We start from the raw sequence: 14,834 nt of genomic DNA, 5'->3' as shown, positions 1-14,834 counted from the left end.
TATTAAGAAGCATTGGGCTTTAAGTAAATCCTAAAATCCGCAACAGACGGCTCCATTTTACCGAAGTAGCATATTTTATACGCCTTGTGAACACACAAAGCTGTATGTTTATACACAACAAAGGATACACTGTTTGGAAAGTAATAGTGGTATGAAAGTTGCAGCACTTTATATTTTTCACAAAATCTCATAATTGGACTAATTGGTAATATTTTGAAGGAAAAACTTAATTTGATATTTTATATTTAGTTCTTTAGGTTTGGATATTGCTTCATCGGTAACATTTACTGCGACATTACAATCATGGTTTTATAAGTAAACTTTAAAAACCAATTTTTTGAGATCTATCACAGACATGGTGCGTAAAAATCATTAACCTATTCAGTAGATTCATAGTTACAGACATATTCCAGTGACTTTCTATGCTTTTATAAAAACTGTGAATAGAATACTGCTGCCAAAATTAAGATCAATAGGTCTCCATAGTAATCATCATAAACAATGTATAGATTTCCACTAACTGGTATGTTGGAATGTCGTTAGATACTCAATATTGCTTTGCAATGCCGTGTGATCTCTTGAGCCTCGGGATGAATTCCCTTGTGAATGCTTTAATGGGATCAAAAAAAAATCTTTTTGAACATGTATATCTTAAATTTACAGACAAAATTAATATAACAAAAACGAAATATATATTGGGTTGCCATATTGAATATGACAAAAAATTGAGATAATCTTTCACGAATTCTGAATTATCTCGACTTGATAAACCCATAGAGTTTTGTTTGCTTACCTAGTGTGTCATAAAAAGCTGGGTAGTCATGTAAATCGTTGCTATATGTTGGCAAATACACGAGTGCACCCGGTTTAGAATTCCATACTTCTGGTGAGCGAGCAAGTTCAGGAAACACTCTGTCGTTAATTATCTGATATGAATAAAAATATGGAATTACTAAAAAAATACATTTAGTCTAGATGACATAACATAAGCCAAAAGTTCAGATTTATACTTTAAAATGTGTGATAAATAGAAAGAAAAATCTGTTCTTCAATTATAAAAAAAATGAAAAAGGAATGGGACGCTGCGGTCATTACTGTAATATCCTGATCAATGACCACATTGATAACTTACAAGTTACAATATTATCAATTAGTTAATCTTATTTTTAAAACCAGCAACTACACAGCATAATCATGAGCATCATTACCCTCACACCTAATTAAATGCATCGATTAATATGTTTACGAAGTAGAAACGCTAGGAATGCTAGAAAAGGTAGGGTTACTTGACTATACTAGCTAACTGAATGAACCTTTAATTATAGTATTTTTGACAAAATCTGCCAAAGCGTAGGAATGAATTGGGTGGTATACTAATATAGCATAGCAGCAAAAAAATCTCATATTAGTATGTCAATAATATTTCTTTATTCTGAATTTAGGGGGATAGAGATCTTTATACCGTAAATAAGAACATAAATAATAATAAGAAATAAACTTTAAATACCATTACCAAGTACCATATTTGCCAAGACAATTTATTTCACTTTTACCTCCAAGGTTGTCTGTACAATATTGGATACGGTTGAAAAATAAGTGTTCCATAGAAACTGCGATTGCTGTTTCATCAACATTATGCTGTCCATATCTATTTCTCGTATCATGCTAGGTACCTGAAATATAATATATATTATTATTTCAATTTACATTAACTTTGGAAAACTTGGATCGCCCTTCAAAGGGTAAGTAAATCTCCAAGTCAAAACCAATTATATCAAGTATGGAAACCAAAATAGATATTACATAAGATACAAGTGTACCAGCACGTTAAACTGGTAAAAGAATAATTATTAAATTACAATGTAAGAAAATATATCAAAACAGGGAAACATATAAAAAAGTGCAAAATTGAATAAATATGACATATGTAACAATATTGTATTAACAAAATATTTGATAAATGTTGAAGACGTTACACATCGTGGGTGGCATATCCAGGCTGATATCTGTTGAATAGACAAGTTATTTATTGTTGATGCCAAACATGGGAAAACATAATGAATACATTGAACATAGTGTAATACAACTGGTCTGGCACAAAGACGTCATCAGTAGGCATTATAATAGCATAATAGTAGTCATTGCCTCTCCCTATTCATGTAATTTATTTTTTTTGTTTATTTTTTGTCCTTGACCTCCAACAATTTAGAACGTTTTTGTGAGTCTAGACCAGTAAACCACAGTTTTCCGCACACGAGCGTTTCTCTTGTGCGTTCTATTCTTTACATTCAATTTGTTAGACTGAACATTATCTCTTTAGAGAATTCCAATGAAATAACACAACGAGAGTACATCGCTACACCAGGTCCAAAATTTGCAGTTTTAAAAAATCAAGAGACAACGAAAGATGTATTCACATTACTATCATATAATCTTCCAACAACAATAGTTTATCATCGCCATTACTCAATAGACAAATTGCAATCAAGGTAATGATTAACATACACAAAATAACAAGTCGAGATTATGATAGTGAAATAGAAGTCTGTTGTCTGTTTGTAGTACACATTAACTACCAATATGCGGTGATACAACTGAACAACTTCCTATTTCAAACAATGAAGTAGCATCCCATTAAGGTTAAAGACAATGAAATTAAACATGGATGAAAATGGCTGAGTTTGAGCGAACATAGTACACATATGGCACAATATATTCATTCAATGAATCATTTAAAACTATAATTTGGAATAAACCAAGAAAAACATCAAATTTTTTCACATGACGCTTATTCACACCTTTCGCTCAAAACAAGGCCAGTACAAGTAGCCACTAATAGTTAACGATATATAAAAGGAGTAGTTTTGAAAAGGACCGGTATCTTTCCGGTTTGACATTGCCTACCAAATTTGTTACACCATGACTGAAGTCGTGGACATAGAATTTGAACAACAGATGTGTAACGTGTGATGTCACACAGATGAGTTCAAAGTTCAATGCTGAAAAAAAGAAAACTGAGAATAATGTCTGTAATGTGTAATATGCTATTACCTGAAGAAGCAATCTTTCCTCCCAAGGTATCATTGCTTTGCTCCAATCTATGACTTCTTCGAATGGTAGTTTCCATCCATTTGCAAGAACGAGAGGAATACATGCTGCTTGTAGTGATTCAAGAAATCGAAATGAGCCAAGGCGACGGCCTCGAGGTACCATACAAAAAGTTGAATTGTGAAGAAGTTCAGCATAATCCCATCTAAATAATAATAAAATTAGTTCATGTGACATCGCTGCATATTAGACAATATAAACTTGAAAACTGAGATGAACAGAATAGGTAACTCGGGTATCTCCAGTAAGAATATACTGCAAACATAACATGCAATATATTTAGATCAAAGACAAGTTGCAATGAGTAATTTTTCAAAAATGCAAAGTGCTCTTCATGACATAAAGATTGATTAGGAAAGGTTCAATAATACTCTACTTAAGGTGACTATGAAATGACTCACAAATTCTTTATGGCAAAGAGTCCTCATTTGGCAACAACGAAAAATTTCGTAATTACTTAGAAAAATTTATTTAACACCTGAACTTCTGTTTGTGTATAATTGTAGCCAAAGTGTCGGTAATATGGGATGATTTGCAAAAAAATTATATTCTCTCTAAAATAGGTTCCAAATGACTGGGATTCTTCTTTTTTAATCATCCTGTTTTAACAGTATTCAAAAATGTCTAAATATTCAGAAAGATTTTGGTCAGTGTAAAACCATTATACATGTGAGCTCAATTAGTAGGAGCAGAAATCTCTCTCCCTCCATTTAGGACACATAGGCAATATCAAAGATGCAAGCTTCACCATTTACACATGATTGTTAGGAACAACAAATGTTGATTCATATTTTACACAATTGCAAATTCAATATCGAGTTTAATTTACTCCACAAGTGCATATCAGTAGTCAGTACCAGAGATTTTTAAAATATACAATATTTTATAGTGTATACCATGGGTGGCCAACACGCCAATCGCGACACATCGATCTCGAGTAGTCAATCGCGTCTGATGTTGAGTGAATTTAATAACATACCCCAAAAAATTGCCTTAAATCGGTTTAATACAGCGTATGTTGTGTGTTTTGAAACAGGAAGAATATAGTACTGTACATGCGCAAAATACGATATGCACATGCAGTAATTGGATAAGGACAAGCCCGATTGAGCATATTATTACGTAACAAATGCAAGTTTCACTACTGCCAAGAAATGAACTTGCAGAATATCGTGTGTCTTGACAACTTTTATTCGCAACGGTAGCAGTGGCATCAGAATGCCCAATCTTTTTTTAATTCCAAGCAACCAAAGAATCGGACTTGAAGAAAATTGGGTACTCCTGAGGTATGCGCACCAAGATGTCGCACAACCTGAACCCTAACCTGGTACACAACCTGAGTTCAGGTTGTGCGCTATCTTGGTGCGCATACTTCAGGAGGTCTGAAAATTGTAAATTAGATACTGAAGTTTGATCAGTCATGTAACATTTATGGTTTGAGAATGTTCATTATTCGCTGTTTAAATAATACATGGATACTTTTCAAGGTTTTTTGAGGAATTGAGAACACTTACGACTAAAAATTAGACAGGCCCTGGATTTGGATTGTATGATTTGTATAAATGTAAAATAAATGATGAAACATTTACTCTGAGTACAATTATATATTCAAATTAACAAATTGAATGGAATATAAAAAATGCAAATTTTTGTGGCCATTTCATTGAAAATGCACCCGCAGAGCCGAGCTTATTGGCAACGGTGGAATTTTTGTATGCGTGTGTACGGTTATCTGGGTATTCAGTATTCACTCTTTTTTGTTTATGGACCTTGTTACCAATCAGTCGATCGTGAGCTATAAAGTCGATCGCGAATAGCGTTTAAAGAATTCTTAGAATAGGGGAGCGATGTGATGTTGCCTTTATATTTACTAACATTTTAGGATGAGTATAATATAATAATTCCTAAGACACTTCAATTTAAGGCAGAAAGTATTATATTCCCATTAAACAAAAACAAATTTACTTGAAATTCATTAGCATAAGTGAATTCTATTTATAAGACGATAATGTTAGGAAATAAGAAAAGATGAATACCATTGGTAACTCAAGGCCAGTTTGTTGATATGGAAAAAACCATGAAGCCTACCTAAAATAATCCATCAATTTTCAACTACAAAGTGTATTTGAATTGTGTACCAAAACCACTCAATCACTAATGATCTATTTCTGGATAATCGAAAGTACATACAGATACAGTAAATGTCTTTAATATATTTGAATAAAAACAGATAACACGTCAGCAAATGTGTGTACAGTACACCACCTTACAGCATATATTATTTCAACTAATTTAATCTGTCTATATCATGTGGGATCTTTAAAATTGAGATTCTTGTGTGTGTTTTGAAATCGATATTCTCTGTTTTGTTGATAATTAGGTGTAAGATTTCATGAAATAGAATACACTACATACCCACCACACATTATCTCCGTTCATGCCAGCCTTTTTTCACATACTGATAAAAGACGTCAGACTGTCTAATAAAATTATGAATCATACCCCTTATCATTTAGGTAGGCATGCTACAATCAGAAACATCAGCAAATATATTTCCATTTACTTTTCAGAATTTGGAGTATTAAGTTCATTAAATCTCTCGAGGTATAAGAAGTGATTTGGTCACGAAATCATTTACGCATTTGCTTGTTTGTCTAAGTTCGGTAATTGTATATTCACCTAGTCATTTTCTCACCTTGAAAGATCAATCATCTTGATCTCTGTTTTGATTTTAACCCATTAGCAAACAATTGCTATCTCTACTGTACATTGAGTATGTGACAATAACTCATATTACCCGAGTAAAAAAGAGATAATTGTATGAGTAAAACAACTATCATAAAACAGTATGAAGTTGTATATTCATTCATCCATTTTATGGATACAACATACAACTGAAAGATTTGGGCCAAATTTTATGATATTGTAAAATATACTCTGTGTTTTATCACACTACCTCATAAAAATTGATCAAATGCTTCGAAATTGAAGCATTAACCTGAAAATTTATATGTAACAAATTAATAAGAATTCCCTCTCATGTATAAAATTGTAATAATTATTGTGGAAACCAGTAAGCGGACAATCTTACTCTACCACATTGCAACTGTACCAACCTCGACTTTATTTTGAAAGGAGTTTTTTTTAACAACAAAACTTGAATTGAGGCAAAAGTGCAGGTACATTTCAATATTTACACAAAACTTTTCGAAGTGTGCCTTTCCCCTTCGAACGTGCCAGTATCAATGGTATCTTTCCATTGTATTATTGGCTTTTCTGACAGCAAACAAGATAAAAACACATGTGCCTTACTCGAAGTTGGTAATGTTATTATACAGACTGGTATCTATAAACACCGTGAATAACAGATAGTGAAATCATTGCTAAACAGGAGATAGATAATATATGAAGGAGTGGGTCCACTATAAACAGGTTTGTATGACATATTTGAAGCCAAAATCACGGAAAGTACAAAATAAATATAGCCGTAGACCATGGTATGGAAATTTATTTCAAGATCATATGATCAGAGGGTTCCTAAATATCCTCATATGAGAAATAAGTTACTAAACGGGAAACTGCTTTCGAAATCGAGTAAATAGGGACATCGCGTCATCGTATATACGGGCTGGGGAATATTACCCATCACCTGCGATGAGCGGTTATTCTCTGTCGGGGGCGATATCGAAAGTTCGTGGGCGTATTGACGTCATCGCTAAAGCGCGTAATACGGTTTTCGTCTACTATTGTCAACATGAGTATAACACAGTGAGTATACTTCCGTCTTTGTGTAATAAATTTGAAAATTCCCAATGATATTTTAATCCGTATACAAATTCCCCACATAATAATATATTCAAGAACAAACTGAAAAATAGCAATCGCGTGATTATATATTTTATCAAAGTCGCCAAGTATATTGAGTTTAATATCACACAAAGTTGAAAAACAAGTATTGATCACAACACGTATTACCACATGTTTGTAATATATTCTCAGGGCGGGCCCGGTATATTTTCTATTTATTATGATCGGAAATTACAACAAAATTTTGTCAATGGTTAACAGATCTTAAGCAGTAAATAACACGTATTTCTCAATTTATTGAAAAACCTAGTGAAATTTACTGAAGAAATGTCCAGATCTCAACACGTATTACTAGTATATTAAATATGTATAATTTATTTTGAGGAACAGTCCAACGTCGTGTCTTCTTATTAAATCCGGAAATAATAACAAAACTTTGTCAATGGTTAACTGAACCAGAGTTCTAGGAAGGTGTAACAACCGGCAATTTGGGGTAACTGCTACATGCGAAGCTAAATGCTACTCCCTGTGTCTATGTTTGTCATTAATTCACATGCGACGAAGGCCACGGATAAGCATTGTGAAATGACGAAGTTTATATGTTCACCATGTTTGAAAACCGTTTATATCTAGCCAAGTACAAGATATTTGGCGGTCAGGTGTCACACATTCGCGACGACGTTGCCCATAATCAGTTTAACACAAATGCAGGAATTACGTCAGACATTCAAGAGATTACGCAGGAAGCTTGAAGCCAGAAATTAGTAAATACGATGCCCCCGTCTACAGCGACCGGTATATAGCACAGATTACCATGTACATTTTGACTTGAACTTGTTATATTTATGTATCATTATTCGCGCGAATCTTGTTACATAGACAATACTATTACTTGTTTATGAAATATCCTGATCTATTCGAAGAGAAAATGTGCTTTAATTGCAGATTGATTTACCAATGCTGTTTTGTGTGATACAATTACATGATTTACATCACCCTGTTTAAGGAAGTTCGAAGAACAGGGATTTAATTATCAATCATAATTATCTTCAGGCCACGTTATCGGCAGCAAAAGTTTCCGTTAGCACAGATGCCAAAAAACTAATATTCACCTGTTTTAATAAATGAAATATAATTCATGTATTATAAGCAAAATTGGATGGCAAAAAATCGATTAAAATTAAAATTTCGACGGCGAATTCTCTTGGTAATACTTTATCTATTCTTCACGGAAAAAATGAATTTCTTTCAATTAAGCGTTGAGGCAACACCTGCCGTAAATAAACGCTGAAAAAAAGTCAAAACCTTTATTGTAGTTACCGTTTCAAATAAGACTAGATAAGCTTTTGTCCAATAGAACGCTGTGAAACAATTTTTTTTTTAACAAATGTTTTGGACGAAGTTCGAGCCGTTTTATGATAAAACATTCCAGAATATTCCCTTCAGTTCAAAATGAGATAAAACAAACAATAATTTTGTTTATTTTTAAGTGAAAAAAGCTATACTCGAGTATTTTAACTGTTTTACTATAGACAAAAATTCGTTCATCACGGTACGACTTCGATGGACACAGATGAAATCACATGGATAAATATTTATTTTGAGAATATTTGTTACCAAATCACTTATCAAAGAACTGCTGATTTCCTAGTCTGGATATTAAAATCACATAAGCCAGGAATCAAGACAGGCCCAAACAAAATGTCTAAGAGCGTAGGAATTAACCAAAGAAATTTTTAATCCAAATAAAACTTATATCCTAAAAAGAATTTTATAGATGTAACTGAACATGAAATCGATTTAATGGGAAATAACTCTTCATGTATGGTCCACACTTTACAGGGCGATAATTTAACCAAATAGGGCGCGGTATGGTACGTGAGGAAGATAAAAATTCCAGACGATATTTTCGAAGACGTATTATTTACTTTTTGTCGCTTGGTGCCGAATGAAACGGAGATCAGACACGTTTCAATCAACAGATCATGTCAGTTCTCTGTCCAATCATGAACACAAAAAGATCTCACCGAGGATTGATAAGTGATTGTGGCTTTTGACTTAAAATATGAAAACATATGTTCAGACTATATTATATATAGCCTTAAAACATCGTGTTTAACGACTTATATTAAATGTCCTACATCCTTCCCATATATGACGAAACGAAGTAAATCAAAAAAGCGAGAGTTTATTATCTATACATTTAAATGTGACCACCCCGTGATCTTTGATGAAAAGATTGTAAAAACTCTAATAACTTCAAATAATTTTGCTATTTATTTGAAATCAGCCGGAAAATTTTACTTAGTAGGGGCACAGATAAGGATGAAAAATTGGTAATAATTAATAATATCAACATCAGACCGGCTGTCAAAATACATGATAAATTTCTAATGATGTCTTCCCGCCTTTAAATGTATTTCAATAATCTATGAATATCGTCACGACTGACATACATGAATATGTCGTAAGTCGTAATATGCATTCATGATTTAACTTCTAGAGGTCTATGGTACACAATAATTAGGAAGTGATAAACTCGACATTTGAATAACTTCATTTGAATACTAGCCACAAAGTTGACCCGCTCGTTCAATACTTTGCATTAGAGAGTGCAAGTATTCGTCTACCTTGTTTCTGATCATAAATCTACAATGAGTGAAAATTCTACAAAACAAGTCTTAAATTTAAATGAATATATTCAACAACAAAAAACCGTGAGTGATTTGTGATTTTGGAAAGAGAATATCTACAACAAAAAAAAATAGAAATTTTTCAAGTCAAATGAAAAATTTTGAAGTCGATACACTGTCAACTCTGTGACAATGAATAATCCAATGCAAAGTTCATCTATAGCTTTATTTTTAAAGACATATCATTGAAATGGAAAGCGACCATATTACGCTGTTGGTAATGGAGCGTTTGTGCACTATATTGAATTTATCATTGACCTTTATTACTACGGAATTGCTGCTTAGACGCAACATCATTCGAAACAAGCGAATTGGCTCCAACAATTTGATTCTTTTTTTCTCAGATAAACTGACGAAAGTATATGCTTCGAAAACCACACATTTTTCCGCACTATAATTTGTGACATATTAATCATATTGGATTTAAACAAAATGGCAATATATATCACACTGAATCCGCTTAATCCAGGTCGAGTATTATATGAAATGTTCAACTCCAATATAGCATATTCCAGTGACGCGTTTATTGTGATTTGTGAAGCCTTGTTACGATTCACGACTTCAAATGAGTTGGAGCAAAAAAAACGATAAGGTTCATCAAACAATATTACATTGCAGTAATATCTAAATTTTCTTTTTCTTTCTTGAACGCATATTTAAAATTTGAAGCTCTCAAGATTTCATGTGGTGAATGTGGTGTTTAACAGCGATTTTGATTTAGCATGAGAAAAATATTACATAATAGAAAAAAATTAATGGCAACCACCAAATTTGGTTATAGTCTGATAGAAATTGCCGCTTTTCTGATAATGTAAGATATCTCTCGATTTGAAAATTTTCTAATTTTTTCGTGAATGTCAATGACATTTAAGAACATTGGATCGTCGGGAATCAATGGATTTCGAGGTGAAGCCAAAAACTGGCACATGCCTGAAGATTAATGCATCGCCCAAAAATACATTTTCAAATCATATACAATATATCACGCATATCACGATGGAAGGAACCATTTTTCTAAGTAGTCCAATAAGTAATAATACCGAAAGGCGACAAAAGAGGTGAAGTTGAAAATGTTATCTTAGTATGCATTTTGCCTAAATGCTGACGGAGTTGCTTTCTTGTTCCTGAGCAAGTGAAATCATGTATTACCACTTCAAACCATCTTCGCCGCTTATATCACGCCAACTCGACCCAACCCAAGTCAATTTCGTACTACTTGAAAATCTGGAAATGGGTTGCAGACAACATTGTTGACCTATGTATTGACATTTCACAGTTAATGTACTCGTTTTGTTCCAATATACACAACACATGTTTAGAATTAGAAGTACGTAATAGGCGTGGACCGAACACAATACAGGAATTATCAATGGTTAACGCAGGGTAACATATTCCACAACTTCTCTAAATTGCCGAAACAACTGGATATTCATGGTATAGAATTTCATGCTTTCCACACATCGCCTCATATTTTTATGATTTTCATGGCCTCTGGGGGCAAACGTGATAGGCCAAAAAAGTTTGTGGCAAAACCCAGTGAGACTGAATATCTGTTTTCTCGATTGCATTTTTCATAAATACAAAACAGTTTATCCACCAAATCGCTACAGCAGACAATATATATATTGAAAAACAAATATTCGGTATAAATAACATCACATTGCTCGTTTTTCAATATAAATTATTACTACATTCATATAGGATTAGGCATAAAATATTCTAAATCACATTGCATTGGATCTTATCTATACTAAGCTGTATCATTTGGCATTAAGATGTCAAAAGAAATCAATATTGGGGTCTCAAGATTGAACAGATTAGTAAATCAATCATTTAGATAATTGGAATAACCGTTTACGTTTGTTGACATTTTTTATTTGTAATCTGAATTCAAACTTCGAAAACTAAATTTTGAATATAGCCTGATTTTGGTGCCACATCCAGCAATTTAGAATATTGAACATTAAATCAAATCTAATTCCTCAAGTATAGAATAAATAGGAAGAGTAAGTAAGTGTTGTATTTCAAAAAATGCCTACAATATCTTAGCGCGTGTCATTATATTGCATATTCATGTCCAAATAAAATAACTTGAATTTAACAAGTAATTTCCAGTACCTTTGGGAGCGTTCGGCGGTTGGGATAAAAGTGACCAAATGCTTTCACGTGTCAGAGTTTAATGGATAAATAGGTTTATTTGCAACCGCTAATTTCTATATACTTTTGTATGTCAGTGTTTCACATGTCAAATTAAGTAAAATAATAAGTCGACAGGCCTATCGGTAAAAACTTGAGTGGAATGACACAATTATTGCCCAGCGAGATATCGTATGATGATGCATTCACACTTTTGTGTACGAGTGCTTGAAAACATTAATTCCATGTAAGTGGTTCGTCTCATCACTCCTTTCCCACGCGTGGGGCCCGCCAGTAATACCAGTAGGGAGGTGTTTGATTCACATTTACTTTCCTCACTGACGTGTTACAGCCCAATTAAAAAACTTGGTTTAATGTTTAACGCAAATAACAAGTTTCAGACGATATTCGCTTCCGAAATAACACGACATAGTCTAGGATAGAACAAGACAAACAATACTTGCATAGTTGCGAAGTCGGCTATATAGGTTAATCTCATAAAAATGATCATGAAAATTTTTGTTTTTTTAATTTCCCTATAAAATTTCTCTTAGATTAATTGAATTGACTAATTAAATAAACAGCATAAAAAAGAGGAAAATAAGCATGGAAAACAATTGGATTCACTATCGTGCTCCAGATTATTTTTACACTTCCGACAAGGTCGAACCTATTCTAACAAACCAACAAAAAAAGAAACAGGGACATCAGTACAGGTCGTTGAGCGTGAATGTGCGATACTATCTGTAGTAACAATCGGGCCAGCGCTTTTCTATGGCCATAACCAGCAAAACTTACCCACTGAGAAAAGCAATGAAACGAACGGACACTAGATATGGCTGCTAATTGCCACACGTATGCGATTAAATAACGATGCAGTGGATCAAATTACTACGGAGAAGCGGACACCGTCTACATCCCTAGAGTTCAAAGACCAGGAATTTTGATCGACGCTAAGCATATATTGTTTGCTAAAGTGATCAAATGGCACTGGTCACTCAAACGACATTGTAGAAAATCGATTAAGTGCTTTGCAAGAACAAATGACCAACGAATTCCGAATACTAGCCGCGAAAAGGAAGTTGCGATGACGACATTACGTTTCGAACAAAAAGTGATTCCCGTTCCTCGAAAATGAGGTAAATAATATGCAGTACCGGCGTTGGCCCAGATTCCCGATTATGAGCGGTATGGTCAGGCACTGGATAACCGTTATAAGTTTTTCCACTTTTCATACTAATCTGACATGGGTATGTGATGTTAGCATTTTCAGACGACAACGTTCCCAGCAAACTATCATACGTTTCCAGCTAAAAACCCAAATTCCATTATTCGTCCTGGTAATAAGCGAACGTTGAAGAAATATTCTAGCAGTTTGCACTAGAAATGAGGCGGTAAGAAATTTTGTTGGCAAAATAGGGCGCCAGTGGAAAGGACTGCAAATCTGTGAAACGCTCACTTACGTGGCGAATCACCAAAACAATTACTAACAAGTCGGAATGATCTACCTATCTTAACGCGGACTATCTAAGAAAAACGCCAAGTAATTGTTATCGGATATATTCTACTAATTACTGTACGCAAATCGGTTATTAGATCCTTGACAACGCGACTTTGATGTGTCAAATAGTATGATCTTTGTTATTCCGCAAAGTTGTATTATTGTGTTGGATGCGAGCTATTGTATAAGTAAAACTAATAAATCGTCTAGCGATAAAAGTGACAAACGACTAGTACACACGACTACAAAGGGAGCGAGACTATGAGTCATGTATGAAGCACCAAGGTCTATCCATTAGTCACCTGTATTTGAGTTGGTTACCCTCTAATTCCACCGGAATTTTAGTCTGCACATCTGTCGCAAAATCCCGATGTAAACGCATGAGTATTGGTACAAAACACCATGGGCATATATATTTATTTATTTGTGAGTCAAAAATATCGGGGTGATATTCGCATGTAATCTTATCCAAACGTCAAATATACACAATATGGTGAAATCCCACACCATAAAATATAATAGTGTATAAAAAATAAAATAAACAAAAAGATCCCTTCCAACACGTAACTACGTTGGGGTCCGCCATTTTATTCAGCGAGCAGCTGATTGCGCATTCCATCAAGTCCCCTGATCAACAGCGTCAACAGTTCTTTTTACAAGGTCGGGGGCAAAAGGTAGCAATAATATAATATCAACAGGGTGTATTAATTAAAATGAAATATGGCTTGTAAACATGCGTGGCACAATGGTTGACTTTGAAGAGTTACTGGGAAATGTTGTCTAAATAGTGATTTAATAAAGTTCTAAATGGTTGGCCAATAATGACATTACCGGCGGTCGATGCTCCATCGGGAATTTGTACGACGATCAACCACCATTAGTCAACATACCTTACACACGCTGATGGGAGAAAAATATACTTTGTACTTTGTGTTTGCCTAAGAAAGGGAAGTCATCAAACAATGGGAGCTTAAAAAATACAAGTACGGACAGTTTAGTTATCAAACTTGAAGAGAGGTAAATACACACAACTCACAGGACAAGCTGGTCGCTTTGCGATGACCAAGTTCTTGTTTATGAGTAAGTTGAAATATGTATCATGGCTACAAGACACATTGTTACAAATTACAAACTGGTCAAGTTTACATGGGCGCTATTTGAACTTTTGTACGTTAACCTTTCACAAGTCAAACTAGCCAAGATACGAGGAAAAAAATTTATCAATGGCATAAATTTTCTCCTAATTCCACAATAAAATGTTCATAGAATACTTGGATAAACGAAAAAAAAATGTTTTTTTCATACAGCGTCGGCAAACACTAATTCAGTGAAGTCGGTATTTGTTTGAAACACAAACTTTTGGTAAGAGAAATTCAAACATTTGAAGCTTGGAGGCCGGATACACCGAAGACATTTGTTTCATCAACGGAAGCGACATTCTCGTCGGACATTTAATATTAGTTAATGTGTAATTTATGTACAGGGGCTATAGAAACTACGAGACGGATGAAACAAAAGACTGTCGCTAAACGGGTGTTGCCCGGACTTGTATTACACGAATGATCGGTATCTACTCGAGATGTACCTAT

General features: G+C 33.9%; 1 protein-coding gene across 1 annotated transcript in view; it reads right to left on the bottom strand.

The window, feature by feature from the left end:
• LOC120335452 (exostosin-1b-like) overlaps positions 1–14,834 on the bottom strand; it is a 28,344-nt gene that overhangs the window by 7,419 nt on the left and 6,091 nt on the right. The window contains exons 4-6 of the mRNA XM_039402953.2: positions 3,052–3,253; positions 1,554–1,673; positions 794–926 (exon numbers count right to left, since the gene is read on the bottom strand). Coding sequence (XP_039258887.2) covers positions 794–926; positions 1,554–1,673; positions 3,052–3,253 — 455 coding nt within the window. The remainder of the gene's footprint in view (positions 1–793; positions 927–1,553; positions 1,674–3,051; positions 3,254–14,834) is intronic.

The sequence above is a fragment of the Styela clava genome, chromosome 2 (assembly GCF_964204865.1).
Source record: "Styela clava chromosome 2, kaStyClav1.hap1.2, whole genome shotgun sequence".
Lineage (NCBI taxonomy): Eukaryota > Metazoa > Chordata > Ascidiacea > Stolidobranchia > Styelidae > Styela > Styela clava.
This window is presented reverse-complemented; position numbering and strand designations above follow the sequence as displayed.